This window comes from Danio rerio, chromosome 21 (genome assembly GCF_052040795.2).
Source record: "Danio rerio strain M-AB ecotype USA chromosome 21, GRCz13ab, whole genome shotgun sequence".
Taxonomy (NCBI): Eukaryota; Metazoa; Chordata; class Actinopteri; order Cypriniformes; family Danionidae; genus Danio; species Danio rerio.
The window spans coordinates 4,898,672-4,918,753 of NC_141041.1; the positions used below are offsets into that span (position 1 = coordinate 4,898,672).

At 34.7% G+C, this 20,082-nt stretch overlaps 2 protein-coding genes across 19 annotated transcripts in view; one reads left to right on the forward strand and one right to left on the reverse strand.

The window, feature by feature from the left end:
- Window positions 1-20,082, reverse strand: part of cdk5rap2 (CDK5 regulatory subunit associated protein 2) — a 635,428-nt gene that overhangs the window by 224,722 nt on the left and 390,624 nt on the right. The gene's annotated exons all lie outside the window — the stretch shown is intronic.
- The window catches only part of rapgef1b (Rap guanine nucleotide exchange factor (GEF) 1b), a 103,460-nt gene that overhangs the window by 71,975 nt on the left and 11,403 nt on the right, over window positions 1-20,082 (forward strand). For 8 of the 18 annotated variants that reach the window (XM_087299383.1, XM_087299386.1, XM_087299387.1 and 5 more), the window contains 8 exon segments: window positions 2,998-3,159; window positions 8,610-8,756; window positions 12,896-12,982; window positions 13,073-13,158; window positions 13,239-13,335; window positions 16,899-16,974; window positions 17,104-17,188; window positions 19,378-19,470. In XM_087299383.1, the coding sequence (XP_087155509.1) occupies window positions 2,998-3,159; window positions 8,610-8,756; window positions 12,896-12,982; window positions 13,073-13,158; window positions 13,239-13,335; window positions 16,899-16,974; window positions 17,104-17,188; window positions 19,378-19,470 (833 nt within the window). 18 annotated transcript variants of the gene reach the window in all.

The following is a 20,082-nucleotide window of genomic DNA, read 5'->3' on the forward strand; positions in this document are numbered from 1 at the left end:
CTCCTCATTCCTGCAGCACGAGGGCTTTATGATTGTTTATGAGCGCCAAAAGTGGCGGATCTGTTCGGTGAAATATCTGACTGCGTGTCACCGCATCCCTAAGGACTGTTAGGCGAAATATTTGACTGCATGTCACTGCATATCAAACGACTGAAACGATATAACTACAGAAATCTCCACTGTGCTACTGGGTGAGAGCGTATGGCAAGCCGTTTTAGCATTTAAACCTTGTTCTGACTATCCATAAATATATTTAGAGATATAATTATATTTTGACTAGTCATAATTATAATTCGACTAGTCAGAATGACAATTATAGATATCTGCAATTACAATTGTACTAGTACGAAATCAGATTGGAGATATCTGCAAATATATTATGACTAGTCATATTCCTCCGTTGACTTCCATTTAAAAATATTTGCAGATATCTCTAAATGAGATTTGACTCGTCACAAATCCAATTCAAGATATCTACAACTGTAATTCGACTATTAGTAAATTAATTAGAGATATCTTCAAATATATTTGTAAATATCTCTAAATATGACGAATTAAAGACATCTCCAAATGTATTATGACTAGTAAAAACTCAGTTAGTGATATCTCTAATTACAATTGTGACTAATCAAAACTCAGTTAGAGATATCTGCAAATATTTTTCAATGAAAGTCAATGGAGGAATATGACTAGTCATAATATATTTGCAGATATCTCCAATCTGATTTCGTACTAGTACAATTGCAATTGCAGATATCTCTAATTGTCATTCTGAGTAGTGGAATTATAATTATGACTAGTCAAATTATAATTAGAGATATCTCTAAATATATTTATGGAGTCAGAACAAAGATTTAAATGCTAAAAAGGCTTGCCATAGAGAGCGCTGCTGAACAGCGCAGCAGCGATGACGTAAGCGTGCCGAGGCCCAATATGGTGTGAGCGCGGGCCGTCGGGGGAGACGGGAGGGGGGACAAGCGTGCTTTGGCCCGGTTCGAGGCAACTGTACCTAGTGTGAGTACGGCCTTAAAGGGCCACGAAACCCCTGTTTCAGCAGGGTGTTTTCACACCTCTAGTTTGGAAAAAGTCAGGAAAGTGGGCGTGTCCAGCTCTGTTTAGGGGGGAGTGTCGGAGGAGGGGAAGTGCATAAAAATGGGAGTTTCGATTTGAGCACACGCTGATTTTTACAGAGGCAAAACGTACACACAGACATAGGGGAGAAAGACAGTGACTGTGTCGGTAGGTAGCGTCAGAAAGCCGTGTGTGTGTGTAGACTGTCCTGTCACAAAATGTGGCAAAAATCCTACACGACGGTGTTCACATGTTTATACTCGGAGAGCAGCATTTACAGCAGATCTTTCAGTCTATAATATTGTAGTGATATTAACGTACTGTAAACTTAGTAGCTTAGAAATCATTTGACTAAGGTCCGTCTTTAAACACTGAAAGAGTACTGCTGACAATACAAACTAACTTTGCCTCTTAATAAACAAACAAAGAGCACTGATCGCTCACCAAATCTGTAGAGACAGGACTATCAACACCAACTAAAACAGTGTCTTTATTAAGAGGTGACGAGCAGCAAATCCAGATTTCACCATTTCCAGATGAGTAAAGCTCTCGGGTAAAAAAAAAAAAATTCCTTAGACACGTATTGTTGTCGAGCGTCTCATGCACTGATCCACAGGTGAGTCCAGCTGCGCTCTCATAGCAGGAAAATGATAACAAAACCTTCATTCCAGCAAATAATAAAAGCAACACTGACGACCCGTAACTCCAAACAATTCTTCGTCTCTCGCTTGTTTTGGCAACACATGTGGCGTCTCTTTGCTGTCTGAACACTGTAACAGGTAAAGGTCTTCGAAGCTGTCATGCATATTAATAAAGTTGCACCGCATACACAATAGAGTGCGCTGATTGATTTGAGCCAAGTCTATCTCATGAATTAATGCTGCACGCTCAGCGACGTCACAAAGTACTTCCAGGTACAGACGTCCAGTCTACACACTGGAATACACACTATTATCTCATGGCTGTGACGCAGCTTCAAAATTTAGTTTCAAACCAGAAGAACGAATTTGCTCGAAATAACGCAAAAACCACAAATTTTCACTTTTTAGTGAAGTATATGTGTCCTAATGGTGTTTATAGCAGCGTGGGACATATATATGACTGTCAACATCTCAAAAAATGTGTTTTGGTGTTTCGTGACCCTTTTAAGATTGCCAATTAAAGCCAGCGCTTAGAAGGATTAATAAACATGATCAAATCATTATCGTTTATCATTTATGTTGCGCGGGTTTAAATTGAGATCACGACCTTTCAATGTTTAGTCGTGCAGCTTTATACTGAATGCATTAATGCAGGCTAAACAAGCAGTGACAGAAAACACCTTTATTTACCAGCCTAAGAAAGCATTTAAGTAGGTAAGTAAGTCCCAACACAACTTCTTCCGTCAGGATTATATTTTACGGGGAAGCCAAAATGCTTTGATACATGTGATTTGAATGATGCGGGAGCCGATCTCTCTGCAATTATTATCATGTTGGATTAACCTACAAATTCTAAAAAGTTTTTAATCTGTGGGCCATGTGCGTTTTGGATCAAACGTGATCCATTACACCCCTAATAATAACCCTGATGTATAAGAAAAGGGTTTCTTTAGACCAGGGGTCACCAATCTCGGTCCGGGAGGGCCGGTGAACCTGCAGGGTTTAGCTCCAACTTGCCTCAACACAACTGCCTGGGTGTTTCAAGTATACCTATAAGACCTTGATTAGCTTGTTCAGGTGTGTTTGATTAGGGTTGGAGCTAAAATCTGCAGGACACCGGCCCTCCAGGAACAAGTTTGGTGATCCCTGCTTTAGACTCTCTTGTTGCCTTTACTTTTCCTACTTCTACTTTTTCCAGCTTTTACTATATTTTCCTGCTGAGTTGCTTTAACTCACTGTGATCTTTTCTTCTGTTCTGTATCTTCTTTCTCCTGTTGTGCTTCAGGCCTCCAACACTACTACTTTTCCTCCTTCATCCTCCTCTTCTGCTTTTTCAACTCTACCTCCTCCTGCTGGGCTTCCGGAGGAGGTGGAGCCTGCTCTTGGTCTCAGCCTATCAGTGTCTAGCTCTTTCCTCAGTGGCCACGCCTCTTTGACCACTCCTGTGGTGAGTGTCCTGCTGATGTTGAGCAATTAAGAAGTATTTAATATTATTAAGAAATTGTTTTGTGGTTAAGCAAATATTTCAGGGTGCATAGAGGATAATAATAATAATTTAAATTATTGATATTATTATTATTGAATAAATAGTATTATTAAATTAATATTATTAATTTGATAAATATTTATAATTGTTTTCATTGTTTATAATTATTTAAATGTAATATTATTATTATTATTATTATTATTCATTATTCATTATTAATATTATTATGCTATAATCATCATTATTGATCATTATATTAATAATAACATTTATTAATACTGTTGTTATTATTTAATAATTATTATTATTTGTATTTTTTTCTTAATAACTATTAATCTTATTATTTATATGTATAATTGTTTTTACTATATAATCTATATTTATAATTGATATTATTAACAGTTATAGTCATATAATAATAATAGTTGTTGTTGTTATAATTATTGATGATTATAACTTTAAATATTTTTGTTTTAATTATTATTGATAATGATGATGTTAACATTGATACTTTTTATTGCTATTGATATTATTTAAATAATAATTATTATTAATTTTGACTATTTGACTGATTATTAATATCATCATCAATAATAATAATTAGTCAAAATTAATAATATTTATTATTTAAATAATATCAATAGCAATAAAATTTAATACATACATAAGATTAATTAAAATTGTTAATACAAAAACATATTAATAAGTATTATAAGTAATAATTAATAAGTACTATTTATATGTTTGGTATTAACAATTTTAATTAATCTCATGTATATATTAAATTATTATTATTATTATTATTATTATTATTATTATTATTTGTATTTTTGTTTTAATTATTATTAATCTATTTATATTTATGTTTTTTATCATTTATATTTATAATTGATATTATTACCAGTAATAATTAAATGATAACAATTATTATATTATTGTTCTTGTTAACAATATTGATGATTATAATTTAAATACTATTTTATTATTATTAATGATGATCATGTAATTATTAATACTTATTATTGATATTTTTATTATTATTTAACAATTAGTAATTATATTATTGTTATTACTAGTTATTATAATAATAATAAATATAAATATTATAAATAATAAAAAGTAAATAATAAAAAATAAAATATTAATGCCTATAATAATCATTATAGCAACAATAATATTTGTTATTTATATTCATAATAGTTTTATTTATATTTAGAATTGTAATTATTTTTAATTATTATTTATTGCATTTTTAATTGGTTTAAGTAATATTAGCATTTTTTGCATACACATACCTGAATCAGTAAGAACTTTAGTCAACAATTGTTAACAACTGTATATCCTAAATATCTCAAAGGAGAGTTATTTTTAATTAATAAATATAATAAATTATTTTAGTTGATACATTTACATACAAAATTAGATGAATTGAATTGAATAAATACAGAAGGGGTGTTTATGCCCATTATGTTTCTTGCCATTAAACTTACCTGTCATCTGTGTTCAGTGTGTTCTGGTCATCTTCTGTGTGGTTTGGACACACATCTGTTTTTGGCATCGTTTTCCTCATGTCTCCTTGGGGTGCTTATTAATCAGCTGTTCACATGTGACTTAAAGATTATTTATGGTGTGTGTGCGCATATGTGCAAATATGAGTCCGTGTGCGTGTGTGTCCGGTTTAACGAGTCCGTTTTGAATCCAGAACCGAAGCTGAATTAAAGTGTAAGTCTAAAAGCTGATTTAATCTTGATTTATCTCTTTATCAGGGTTTAAGGCTTATCAAAATGCAGCTTAATCTTGATGTAGCCTTAAAAATAAGTCTGTCCTTCATACATATGCTTTTTTTTTGCTTGTGTTTGATTAAACTAACATAAAGGGCCCTGTCATACACCAACATATTTATAACAATCTGCATTAGTATAATGTTGTTATTATTATTGGCAGTATTATTGGTCGAATAAGCGTAATCTAGTGCAGTGGTTCTCAAAGTAGGAATCGGGACCCCCTGGGGGGGTCGCGAGACAATGAGGTGATTTCCAAATGCTTGGTGATTTCCAAAAATCTCATATATTTTATTAGAATGATCATATTTTATCAGTTATTATATTTTATTTGTGACCCCTGGGGTAATTATGCTAGATTAACATCACAACAATGGCGTTAGTTGCAGCAGGTTGATTCTGCAGGACAATAATAAACTTTGACACCTTCATGGTTCTTGCACATATTAAAATTTAAGGCCACGACTGAACAAGGAGGACGATCTCCAAGTGGCTCCAAAATTAAACCAAGAATAGTCTTGTGCTGTAAACATTGTGCTCATCATTCTCATTAAGTGAGGTGAATATTAAATTAAACAAACGAATAATGATTATATAAAATGTATATGGTTGTAAGACTGTTGCACATTTTTTGTGTTGCGCCATTGTGTGCAATATTTGTGTGCTTATGATAATAGTCGCCAGTCACTGGAGTGGTTATTTTAGGGGTCGCGGGCTGAAATGTTTGAGAACCCCTGATCTAGGGGCACTGAATGATTACAGCTGAGATGAACAATAGACAGGAAAATGCAATCATATGAAGAAATAGAAAAGTGTATTTAAACAGCGCTAAAATCACTCTGGCTATTGCTGACCTGAGATCAGACAGCTGTTATTCTCTCCAGTGATGAGTTTTAGAGACTAGGTTGCCATGGTAATGGAATCTGGGAATTGTTCTGGAATGTTTCGTGCTCTTGACCTTTCACCTCAGAGGTCACAGCAGCAGCAGCAGCACAATGTTTATATGTGTGTAAGAGAGAGAGTGTGTGTGTATTTGGAAATACTATGTATATGTGTGTATGTATGTATACTGTGTGTGTGTCATTAGGATACACTTTTGTTTTTATGTGTGTTTGCTTCAGGAAAGGCAATGTATGTATGTGTGTGTTTAATTTATGTATGTTTATTTGTATGTGTCTGTTAGGAAAGACTTTGTGTGTGTGTGTGTGTGTGTGTGTGTGTGTGTGTGTGTGTGTGTGTGTGTGTGTGTGTGTGTGTGTGTGTGTGTGTGTGTGCTTAAGGAAAGACTTGAATGCATATGTCTGTGTTTGTGTGTGTGTGCACGCATGTGCCTCAATAAAGATTGTGTGTGCTTATGTGCACGCTTATGTTACTAAGGAAAGACTGTGTATATGTGTGTATGTGCCTATGGGAAGACTTTACCCCTGTGTGTATGTGCACATAAGGAAAGACTATGTATTTTTGTTTATGTAAAGACTTAACACTGTGTGCATGCGCGTGTGCCTGTGGAAAGATTGTGTGCACGTGTACGCTTGTGTGGCTAAGGAAAAAGTGTGTGTGTTTCTCCTATTTCTCTTTATTTATTTGTTTATTTATTTATATTTTACCTATTTGTCTTATTTATTTGTCAATGTTTTATTAATTAATTTATTCATATTTTATCTAATTGTCTCATTTGTTTACGTGTTTTACATTTTACCTATTTGTCTATTTATTCATTCATAATTTGCCTATTTCTTTTTATTTATTTATTTATTTATTTATATTTTACCTATTTGCTTTATATTTTATCTATTTGTCTATTTATTTATATATTTATTTATATTTTATTTATTTGCTTTATATTTTATCTATTTGTCTTTATTTATATATTTGCTGTATATTTTAACTATTTGTCTATTTATTTATATATTTATTTATATTTTACCTATTTGTCTTATTTATGTGTCAATGTTTTATTAATTAATTTTTTCATATTTTATCTAATTGTCTCGTTTATTTATTTACGTGTTTTACATTTTATTTATACATTCAAAACTTGCCTATTTCTTTTTATTTATTTATTTATATTTTACCTATTTGCTTTATATTTTATCTATTTGTCAATTTATTTATTTATTTATTTATATTTTACCTATTTGTCTTTATTTTTTTAATTCATATAAGGAAAGACTTTACCCCTGTGTGTGTTTGCGCACACATAAGGAAAGACTATGCATTTGTCTCTATGTAAAGACTAAAGTGTGTGTGTTGTGTGTGTGTGTGTGTGTGTGTGTGTGTGTGTGTGTGTCTGTCTGTGTCTGTGTGTCTGTGTGTGTGTGTGTCTTTGTGTCTGTCTGTCTGTCTGTATTTATGCATGTTTATTTACATGTGTCTGTATGTGTGCCGAAGGAAAGACTTTACACTGTTTCTCTGTGTGTGTTTGTGTGTGTGTCTGTATGTGTGCGTGCGTGTGTGTGTATGTGGTTAGGTGGGTGTGTATGCACGCATGTGCTTCAAGGAAGATTGTGTGCGAATATGTGTACGCTCATGTGACTAAGGAAAAACTGTGTGTGTGTTTGTGTGTGTGTGTGTGTGTGTGTGTGTGTATATGTTTGTGTGTTTGCCTTAGAAAAGGCTATGTATGTGTGTATTTATGTATGTTTAATTACATGTGTCTGCATGTGTGCCTAAGGAAAGACTTTACATTGTGTGTGCGTGTGCGTGTGCGTGTGTGTGTGTCTGTGTCACCATATGGATGTTTTTCCTCCCTCTATCTCTCTTCCTCCTCTGAGTCCCGCTGGAGTTCTGCATTCCTGAATGTCACAGACGGGATAAAATGCGGGACGCTCTTCCCAATCGCTCAGGGAAACATGTTGCACCATGTTTGTGTGTGTGAAGTGATGGTGTGTGTATGTGAAGTGATTGTGTGTGCGTGTGCATGTGGGTGTGTGAAGTGATAGGGTGTGTGTGTGTGTGTGTGTGTAGTGATGTGTCTGAGAAGTGATGGTGTGGTGTGGTGTGTGTGTGTGTGTGTGTGTGTGTGTGTGTGTGTGTGAGATAGAAAGTGTGTGTGCACGCTTTGTGTTTGTGTTAGAGAAGTAGTGTGTGTGAGTGAAAGCGAGTAAGGGTGTTAGTGAGTGAAGTGTGTGTTTGTGTGCGCAGTGATGTGTATATGAACGAAAGTGAGTGAATCAGTGAGTAAAGCCTGCATGTGTGTGTGTATAGTGATGTGTGAGAAGTGATGTGTGTGTAAAAGAGTGAGGGAGTCAGTGAGTGAAGTGTGTGTGTGTGTGTGTGTGTGTGTGTGTGTGTGTGTGTGTGTGTGTGTGTGTGTGTGTGTGTGTGTGTGTGTGTGTGTGTGTGTGAGATTTGGAATGTTTGAGGCGAGTTTCTGCAGGTTCAGTAATCCTCAAAGCAGCATCCGGAAGTTCAGATGTGAGTCAGTTTCGTCCAGTGTCGTGTGTGTGTGTGTATGCGTGTTTATAAATTGTGTGTGATCTAACCGAATCTTCCCGCTCTGCCGTTTTACACACAGTCTCATGTTTCTCTCTGTTCTCCAGCATTTCTCCTCTTTTCCAGATAAACCTTCTCTGATTCTGTCTGTCTTCTGCCTTTTCTTTTCTTGTCTTCTGTTTCGACCAATCGCAGAGTTCCGAGCCGGTTGGCTTGACCAATAGCGGCAGAGCTCTGGATGGTGGAGGTGTCTCAAACGGGTCTTTGACCAGCTCTCTGCTCTCTCTGGCTGTCTGTCTTCCTTCTGAGTCGTCTCTCTCTGACTCGCTTCTAACCTCAGCGGTAAACAAACACACACACATAATGTTTTTTTATTTTTATTTTACCTGTTTGTCTTTATCTATTTATTTATTTATTTATTTATTTATTTATTTATTTATTTATTTATATTTTACCCATTTGTCTTTCTTTCTTTCTTCTTTTTATTTATTTATTTATATTTTACCCATTTGTCTTTATTTATTAATTAATTAATTTATTTATTTATTTATTTATATTTTACCTATTTGTCTTTATTTATTTATTTATTTATTTATTTATATTTTACCCATTTGTATTTATTTATTTATTTATATTTACCTATTTGTCTTTATTTATTTATTTATTTATATTTTACCCATTTGTCTTTATTTATTTATTTATTTATATTTTACCCATTTGTCTTTCTTTCTTTCTTTCTTTCTTTCTTTTTTTATTTATTTATTTATATTTTACCCATTTGTCTTTCTTTCTTTATTTATTTATTTATTTATTTATATTTTACCCATTTGTCTTTCTTTATTTATTTATTTATTTATTTATATTTTACCCATTTGTCTTTATTTATTTATTTATTTATTTATTTATTTATATTTTACCCATTTGTATTTATTTATTTATTTATATTTACCTATTTGTTTTTATATATTTATTTATTTATTTATATTTTACCTATTTGTCTTTATTTATTTATTTATTTATTTATTTATATTTTACCCATTTGTATTTATTTATTTATTTATTTATTTATATTTTACCCTTTTGTCTTTCTTTCTTTCTTTCTTTCTTTCTTTCTTTCTTTCTTTATTTATATTTTACCCATTTGACTGTATTTATTTATTTATATTTTACCTATGTGTCTTTATTTATTTATAATTTACCTTTTTGTCTTTATTTATTTATTTACTTTATATTTAATTAATTTACTTATTTTATCTATTTGTCTTATTTATTTATTTGCCTGATATTTTACCTATTTCTCTATTTATTTTTTATTACACGTTGCATTTTGTTTTCTTATTAAAAAAACCCAGCATGTACAGGGCCATTATTTTTACAATAAAAAACTTCACATCCTTTAACAAAGAGGCTTAAACGAGAAAAGGAAAGAAAGAAAGAAAGAAAGAAAGAAAGAAAGAAAGAAAGAAAGAAAGAAAGAAAGAAAGAAAGAAAGAAAGAAAAGAAAAGAAAGAAAAAAGCGGAGGAGAGGGAACTTTATCAATCTACACACATGTATTAATAAGTTATTAAATGCACTTTTAGTACATAAATACATGTATACAAAGATTTTATGCAAAACTGTTAAAGGGAGCATACATGAACTGTTTTATTGCTTTACTATTTTTCGACTTGGATATCACAATTTGTAACTTGCATTTGTGAATGTGAAATGTACATAGTAATAGTAGAAGTTAATAATTGACATTTAATAATAATAGAATATAATTATTATATATATCATAATAACAGAACAGAACATTCATTCATTTTCCTTCAGCTTAGTCTCTTTATTCATCAGGGGTTGCCACAGCCGAATGAACCGCCAACTTAACTAGCATAAGTTTTATATAGCGGATGCCCTTCAAGCTACAACCCATCACTGGGAAACATCCATGCACACTTATTCACACACATACACTACTGACAATTGAGTTTACCCAATTCATGTATAGTGCATGTGTTTGGACTGGGAAAACCGAAGCACACGGAGGAAACCCACTCCAACATGGGGAGAACATGCAAACTCCACACAGAAATGCCGACTGACTCAGCCGGGACCCGAACTAGCAACCTTTTTAATGCGAGACGACAGTGCTAAATACTGAGCCACTGTGTCTCCCCTAAAACATAACAATAGAAGTTTATCCCGCATCTTTTAAAAATGATCTTTAACATAATTTTGAACCCCAAATCACTTGAGAGGACAAAATATATAATTTTACTAACATTATGAGCAATGAAAGCTTCAGTAAGCATTGCATTGTTACCATGTGTTTTGCATTAATTACATAATACATTTTTTTTTATTTTAATTAGTTTTTTCCAAAACGAGTTGCCTTTTTTCTTTTTTGAATCACCCTTGCAGAACTATACTTGTACACATGCTTTTAATATAATTAATAGTTTTAATAATTAATCCTATAACTAGAATTATACTTTTAAATATGCTTGTGTCATGGGCGCTTTTTTTTTGGGAGTATTTTTGAAGGAAGAGTTGTGTGCGATCATTAAAAAGTGTGTTTATAGCGCCATCTAGTGCTCAGTAGATGCAAAACACCATTTCTGTGTATTATAAACGTGGTCAGAGTAAAAGATGAAGTCTGTTTTTTTCTGAGGGGAAAAGCAGAGCTTTGCTTTTTCTTTTTTTTAAAGGAAGGTTGTATATATATATAGTGTTTTTCTTTGTGGTATTCTAAGTTTATCTTTTAGTACTTTGTTATTTTACTACAGGTGCTTTATATGAAAAATGTTACTTCAGAAATGAAGTAAATGAAATTATGTTTTTTTTTTTTTTGGTTTATATATTTTAATTCATGCAAACATGTTTTTATTGATGTTTTAGTCATGAATTTTAGTTGAGCTTTAGATTTTCAGATTATAAAGCTTATTAAAAGTTTTTCCTGTTTAAATTAAATTAAAAAAAAGAAGAAAAATGTTACCTGAGCAAATAACAAAAATCAGAAAAGCTTTGATGTTTAATTTAGTTCATATTTACGCATCTATTTGTCTTATTTTTTTATTTGCTTATTTATTTATTTATTTGTTTTTTATCTATTTGTCTTATTTATTTTTTATCTATTTGTCTTTATTTATTTATTTATATTTTATCATTTTGTCTTATTTATTTGCTTATAATTTTTTGTTAATTTTTTCAGCTATTTGTCCTAATTTATTTATTTATTTAAATTGTATGTATTTGCCTTGTTTATTTGTTAAAATGGTCAGCTGTTTGTCTTATTTATGTATTTGCTTAATTATTCATTATCTATATTTTATCAATTTGTCTAATTTATTTGCTTAATTATTTATTTACTTTGCTTATGAATTAATTCATATTTATATCATCTATATTATGTTTACAGACAAAAATATAATTGCAGTGAAAGCATTTGCATAAAAGCAAGAAAACAAACAAAAAAATAATCTAAAAAACATTTATGTTATGAAATGCATTTGGGTTAATTTAATTATGTTTATTTATTATTATATATTATTTAAATTATTTGATTATTTATATTTTTCTATTTGTATTATTTATTGGCTTGTTTATTTGTTTATATTTACATCTATTTGTCTTATTCATTGATTTATGTTATCAATTTGTCTTATTTCCTTTATTTGCTTATCTATTTGCTTATTAATTCATTCATATTTTTATCGTCTGTATTATGTTTACAGACCAAAATATCATATTGCTGTGATAATATTTATTTATTATTTACATATGTTTTTATTTTTTAATGATATTTTCAGCTATTTGACTTTTTAATTTGCTTATTTATTTGTTTATATATTTCAGCTATTTGTCTTTATTTATTTATATTTTGTCTATTTGTCTTATTTATTTGCTTAATTATTTATTTGTTAATATTTTCATCTATTTGTCTTATTTATGTTTTATCAATTTGTCTTATTTGCTTAATTATTTATTTGCTTATCTATTTGCTTATTAATTAATTTGTTTATATCATCTATATTATGTTTACAGATCAAAAATCATATTGCAGTGAAAGCATTCGCATAAAGCAAACAAACAAACAAACAAACAAAAAAGCATTTATGTAGCTGATTGCATTTAAGTTGGTTTAATTATATTATTATATATTATTTATATATTTTATTTGTTTATATTTTATCAATTTGTCTTATTTATTTATTTGCTTATAATTTTTTTGCTCATTTAATTACTTGTTAGCTTATTTATTAATTAATTAATTATCTCCCATATTTAATGTTTACAGACCAAAGTATAATAATGCAGTAAAAGCATTTGCATAAAAGCAAAAAAATATAAAACTTGCTGAATGTGAACCTTTTAGTGCATTTAACTATCATTAATGTTTTTTTATTTTCTACTGAATGCTGCAATGAACTTGAACACAGTGTTTGATCGTGAACGTTCGACCGACGAGTGACATTTATCCCTGTTGTTTTTCCTCTAGAGCGAAAGCATTGATGAAAGTGGTGAAGGAGAATATGTAAACCTGTACTCGTCCACACAGGCCAACGGAGAAAACACACACCGCACTGTAAGAATACACTCTTCACTCTGTTTTGTGTGTGTGTGTGTGTGTGTGTGTGTGGTGTGGTTTAACTAATCGTGTGTTTGAACTTTTCAGGAATCTTTATCATGTGACGATGTGCTTCAAGACCACTCCCCTCACATTCCCTCGTCCAATAGCAAGGAGGCTCTGACTAAGGAGAGGTATAAAGTGTGTGTGTGTGTATGTGTTCTGTATTTCAAGATGATCTGAGGTGTGTAATTGTGTTTTCTCTCACTTACAGGCCGAAGGAAGCCAGTCAGGGCCACATTGATGATGTGGATGAATTATCCCTGATTGATCATAATGACATCATGAACCGCATCACACTCAAAGCAGAGGTAATGAGGCTTTTTAATGCTTTATAAAGTGTGCAAGACTTTTAGATTCACAGAGTGATTCAATACATTCATTTATTCATTTATTACTTTAATTTATTTGTAGCGCCACCTAGGTGTATTAAGTTTAAGATAGCGCTCCAGGTTCAATACACTAAACGCCTACAGATATGTTGAAGTAGGCCCCTCTGATATATTTCAATGACGTAATGTAAATAAGGCAGATGAGAATATAAATATTTGCTGTGTTTGAATAAATTACCAGAAATAAACTCTGTGAATGTTACGCAATCATAACAGCCGCGACGCGAGTCTCCCCTTCAGTTTCCAAAACTGCCGGCTGTTCCTCCTCTCTCCGCTCTCTCTTCCGAACAGCCAATCACATTTCACACTCCACACCAGAGGGCGGGACTACACGCATATAAACCAATCATGTAGGAACACATACCAAACTTGTTAACCCCATGTATTTCAGTGAAGGTTGATCAAACTTGCTATCTTATCATATTCTCAGAGATAGACGCTCATATATTACACATCAACATTAGGATGTATATATTCACAAATGAATGCAAAACACATTTTAGATTTAATTCTGTTGTAGAACCAATATGAATAAATAAATAAATAAATAAATAGATGGACAAAAACATAAATAAATAACCTTAAGATTACTTTAAAACTTAACTTGTAGAACTTCATTCTACTGGGTTACATATTCATTATTTATTTTCCTTCGGGTCAGTCCCTGATTTATCAGGGGTAGCCACAGCAGAATGAACCACCAACTTTTCCAGCATAAGTTTTTATTTATTTTTTTTTATTTATTTATTTATTTTTGTAAAGATTTATTTTTTGCTTTTTTACCTTTGTTAGGAGAGTATTTAGAAAGGAAGCGAAGTTGGAGAGAGAGAAGGGGGTGAGGTAGGGAAATGTCCTCGAGTCGGGATTCGAACATGGGACACCCTGACGTGCTGTTGCACCATATGTCGATGCGCTAACCACTGGGCTATTGTGCCGACTCCAGCATAAGTTTTACGCAACGGATGCCTTTCCAGCCACAACCCAGTGCTGGGAAACACCCGTATACTGTCACATTCAACCACATACACTATGGCCAATTTTGTTTACCCAATTCTCCTGTAGCGCATGTGTTTGGACTGTGGGAGAAACCGAAGCACCCAGAGGAAACCCACGTCAACACAGGGAGAACATGCAAACTCAACGCAGAAGTGCCAACTGACCCAGCTGGGACTCAAAGCAGCGACGTTCTTGCTGTGTGACGACAGTGCTAACCACTGAGCCACCGTGCCACCCTCTGGATTTATATATTTGTTCATAAATTGCATTTATTGATACATTTGTTTATTTATCCATGCATTTATTTGTGCATGCAGATATTTCATTATGCGTGTGTTTTTAATATAGGTGGGCATATATAATTTTTTAAAAATCTAGATAAATCTCACTGTAATCTTGGAATTAATCTAGATTAAAATGGCTCATTTGAATTCTGCCGAAGGCATTCAGAATATGTGTGCTACCCAAATAATGACTAAAGTAAGTCCTCGAGAATGGGTTTCTCAAGCCAGGTGGCGCATTAGACCAGGGGCTTATCTCCTGTTTCCAAAATGCATCACAAACTGCTTGAGAAACTGTTCTACTATGATAATTGGTGATAAAAATAAATGATGTTCAATAAGATGTGCTTGTGTTTACTCACTGTTTATTCAGTAAACATGAATGTTGAACTGTAGGCCTACATAAGCTCCAAACAGCGATTTTTAATCACCTAAATGTGACTAAAGTCATTATTGAACTGAACAGAAATGGAATTAAAATGTGGAGTATGCAGATATTAGTGAAGTAAACAATGCAATCAAAATATTACCGTCATGTAGGACTTTTTGCCATATTTTCCCACAAGATCCACACACACGGCTGTCAGTAAAGGACCGCACACACTCTACCTACAGGAAACTCTTACATAAAAGCACTTCATGTAAACACTTGGACTATAGTATTGTCTATTAAGCAAATAACGAAATAACAAAATACAGATGTCTATGTAAGCGGGGTCAGTAGTGTCTTCGAAGTAAGTAAAAGATTCAGAAGGGCACTTTTTTGTTATATGGCTCACCAGTCAGGTATACATCCGCACTAAAAATATGTATTTTATAACATGATCTCCCATATTTAATGTTTACACACCAAAGTATAGTAATGCAGTAAAAGGATTTGCATGAAAGCAAAAATTAATAGTCAGGGTTCATACGGTCATGGAAAACTTGGAAAAGGTATGGAATTTTGACAGGGTTTTTTCCAGGCCTGGAAAGGTTGGAAAAGTCATGGAAAACAAGTATCTGCATTCTCGAATATAGGTTAGATGTCTTGACTTCTATTATGTCCTTGGCCAATCACATACTCTGAAATTGTGCAGTTTTGAAAATATCTGCGTTTGTGTGGACACGGCCTAAGTCACAGCTGTTTGCCTACAGTGTTTAGAGGGTAAAGGCTGATTCACGCGTATGCTACGGCGCACCCTATGCGTTGACGCATAGCCCTACGCCCCGGCCGTCGGCGTCACTGAAGTGCCCCTCTCAAAAAATGTAAATACACGTCGCAGCGACCCGTAGTGCAAGCTCTGTGATTGGTCAGCTTGGTAGCGCTGACGAGTCTGGGCGGGACCGAGAGCTGCGCAAGCGGCTCGAGCCCGATGGAGCGATTGTTTACAAGTGTGGAGTCCCGTGAAGGAGCTCCGGATGGAAAGTTTTGTTTTGTGTTTACCTCATAATTAAAGTTGTTGCATATCCGCGTGTTCCTGCCTCAAAATGAGCAAGATGAGCCACATTCAGTACATTCAGGAAGTGTTCAGGAAAAGCAAAACAGCAGTGAAGAAACTCGACACAGAGGAACATTTACACGTCAAGCCTGATTTATACTTCTGCGTCAGGTGAGCGGCGTAACCCACGGCGCATGCAACGCGCGTGGCTGTGCATTTATACTTCTGCGTGCTGTCTCTGTCGGTCTGCATTAACACTTCCGAAACGCTAGTTGGCAGTGAGGTGTAAATGTTCCTCTTTGTCGAGTTTCTTCTCTGCTTTTTTGCTTTTCCTGAACACTTTCGGGATGTACAAGTGGCTCAAACTCGCTCATTTTGAGGCAGGAACCGGCGGACGTTCAACAACTTAAACTATGAGGTAAACACAAAACAAAACTTTCCATCCGGAGCTCCTTCACGGGACTCCACACTTGTAAACAATCGCTCGCGCCATTCGCGCGGCTCTCGGTCCCGCCCAGACTCGTCAGCGCTACCAAGCCGACCAATCACAGAGCTTACGCTACGCGTCGTTGCAACGTGTAGTTACAATTTTTGAGAGGTGCACGTCAGTGGACCTGGTCACTTGACGCAGAGGTATAAACCAGGCTTCATTCTGTCGTGGTTGATGCCAGACACACACACACACACACACTTCGTCAGCTGGTGCAGTGCTGCGATGACTGCTGGAATTCTGTGAGCTGCAGTAATAACTCTCTCTCTTTCTCCCTCTCTCTCCCTCTCTCAGAATGATGATGGTCCTGATGTGAGAGCTGGATCTGTAGACATACTGTTAGTTCACGCTACAGAAACAGACCGCAAAGGTAAACCCCATCCCGCATGTTCTCTTTATTATGCAGTTATGTTTGGATTGATCCACTCCTGCAGTGTTATTGTGATGAACGTTTGCTCTGTGTTTGAATTGTGTGTTGTTTTTTCTGTGTGTGTTGTAGATTTGGTGTTGTACTGCGAGGCGTTTCTCACAACCTACAGAACCTTCATAACACCAGAAGACCTCATTAAAAAGCTACACCACAGATATCCTTTCAGCTGTAAATCTGTCTGTTTTTGCACATGGCAGAGTATTTTTTTGTTGTTTTAGTTTTCTTAAAGGTCCTCAGGGACATTGATAAGCTAGTGTGCTATAAAATGTAATCCATTGATGCGCAGCTCCACAAGTACCAAACCAAGCAAGCCAGTGACGACAGTGGCGAGGAACAAACTTCACCAATTGACGATTGTCAAGGAAAAAACTTTGAGAGAAACCAGGTTCAGTTAGACGCGACCATTTCTCCTCTAGCCAAACGTCTTGTGCAGAGCTGCAGTCTAGACGCCGGAGGCTGAAAAACCCTGGTCGTCCATCTAGTAGAACTGCAAGTGTGAGTAGGTCACCGGCGGGTGTTCAGGCTGGCTCACAGGATCAGTGCGGAGACTTGTCTGTCACTGTGGTCTTTCAAGAATCAGTCTCACATTCTCCACTCCTCCATGACCACCACAGCATCTGCTCAGGATACGGCCTGGTCCAGGATTATGGATACCTTGGCATAGTTTCTTCCCAGGTCTTGGATCGCATCAATGGCGCTGCATAATCTCTGGGGGCCTTAAGATGAGTATCCCCAGGTGGAAATAGAGAATAAGGAGAATAATTAACATATCTGCTGTTTAAAGTGTATATAAATGAAATGCAATAATGAAGTGTTATAAATAAAAAATAGCAGTTATATAAACAAATATAGAAACAAACGTGTAAAGCATAAGAAGCATTAGTCTGGTGCATTAAGACAGGAGGAGTGTGTCCTACAGGTGGTTGTCAAACCCACTCACCTGTGTGGGGCACATTCATGCATCATACCGTTATGCTATGCATCGAGTGTATGCTTTACTAAACAGATAGGTCTTTAATCTAGTTTTGAACTGGGAGAGTGTGTCTGAGCCTCGGACGTTATCAGGAAGGCTATTCCAGAGTGTAGGAGCCATAAATGAGAAGGCTCGACCTCCTTTAGTAGACTTTGCTATTCTAGGTACTACCAGAAGCCCTGAGTTTTGAGATCTTAAAGAGCGAGTTGGATTGTAGCGAGACAGAAGGTTGGTTAGATAAACAGGAGCTAGATTATTTAGAGCTTTATAGGTGAGAAGTAATATTTTAAATTCAATACGAAACTTAACAGGCAGCCAGTGTAAGGAGGATATATTTGGGGTGATATGATCATATTTTCTAGACCTGGTAAGAACTTAGGCAGCTGCATTTTGTACTAGCTGAAGTTTGTTAATAGAGGATGCTGGGTAGCCAGCAAACAGCATTACAGTAATCCATCCGAAAAGTCATAAAAGCATGGACTAGCTTTTCTGCATCTGAGATGGATAGCATACTTCCTAACTTAGCGATATTTCTCAGAAAGAATGTAATTTTTGTGACATGGGATATATGATTTTTAAAAGTTAAATTGCTGTCTAATATAACACCCAGATCTTTTATAGTAGAGCTAACGCTAACTTTGTATCCCTTAGATTGTCGGTCGAGTTGTTGGATCTGCTGTGTACAGGATTTAGGCCCAAAAAGTAATAATTCTGTGTTGTTTGAGTTTAGGAGAAGAAAATTGTTGGTCATCCAGTCTTTAACGTCTTTTATACACTCACCTTAGACAGTTTAGACATCTCATCAGGTTCAGGAAATATACAACCGAGTATCATCTGCATAGCAGTGAAAACTGATCCAGTGTCTTCTAATAATGTCTCCCAGGAGTAGCATGTATATTGTAAACAGCAAAGGGCCTAAAACTAATCCTTGAGGCACCCCATACCTTACTGGCTTGACTTGTGAAAGCTTTCCATTTGGTAATGGTTAGCTAAGTATGACTTAAACCATTGTAGAGCCTGTCCCTGGACACCTGTAGAATTGAAGCGCTCTGAGGATATCGTGGTCAATGGTGTCAAATGCAGCATTGTGTGTCAGCATTGTCTTCTAGGCGCAAGTCATTTATTAAATGAAGAAAAGATTGAAACAGCTTCTCCCACCACAGCAAATTCTGTTTTTACTGTTGATATTTGGCGCCAATTAATCAGGAAGTGACTGTTTTGTTCTCTTTGACTTGTTTGATGGAAACGCCTCTATATTTGCACGTCTTATAAACGTTAATTCTGTTAAGCGCATACTTTTAATTTGCATGTTTGAATGGAAACATAGGAAATGGAAACATATTGTGTTTTTTTTCTTAACTTCTCTGTACATATACTCGCTTCTGCCACAGTCCAGACACCTTTAAGAAGCGTGTCAGTAAAAACACCTTCTTTGTCCTGGTGAGAGTCGTGGATGAGCTCTGGTGAGTAAATGCACGTTTTTATACGTGGACTCCTACTACTAATTATTACAGTCAGGCTAAGGCCCCGTTTCCACTAGATCACAGACAAATCCAAATACCCAACACAAATGAGACCAGCTCCAGCTCCAATGCCTTCGACACCGCCAGTAGTCCCATTTAGAAACTTGATAGCAACTGTCTTTTTAAAGAAGGGCAACTGATTTCAAAAAATCAAGAGTGTGCTGTAACTGATGTGTTTTATGTGGTAGAGTGAAACGTGAAAGTATCTTGAGTTTCTGTCAGACACGGACCTTATTTAAGTGATTTTACTGAAATCCCATTGAAAAGCCCATTGACTTTGGGACAAGGGAACCGGAACTGCTAAAATGCTAACTCACTTCCGGGTTTTTGCATACAAATTGACATCATAGTTCCTCCACTCTATTGTGGATCCGTCTGCACCGCTTCAATGTCGTTGCTCGCTGCAAAAGTTGGGAATTTCTCAACTTTTAAAGCACCAACTGAAGCGTCAGCCAATCAGATCGCTTGATGCAAATACCCCAGCTCAGACAGTAGCCGTTTGCTGACTAATTTATTGGCTAATGCTGCTATGACGATCGCGTTCACCCCAAA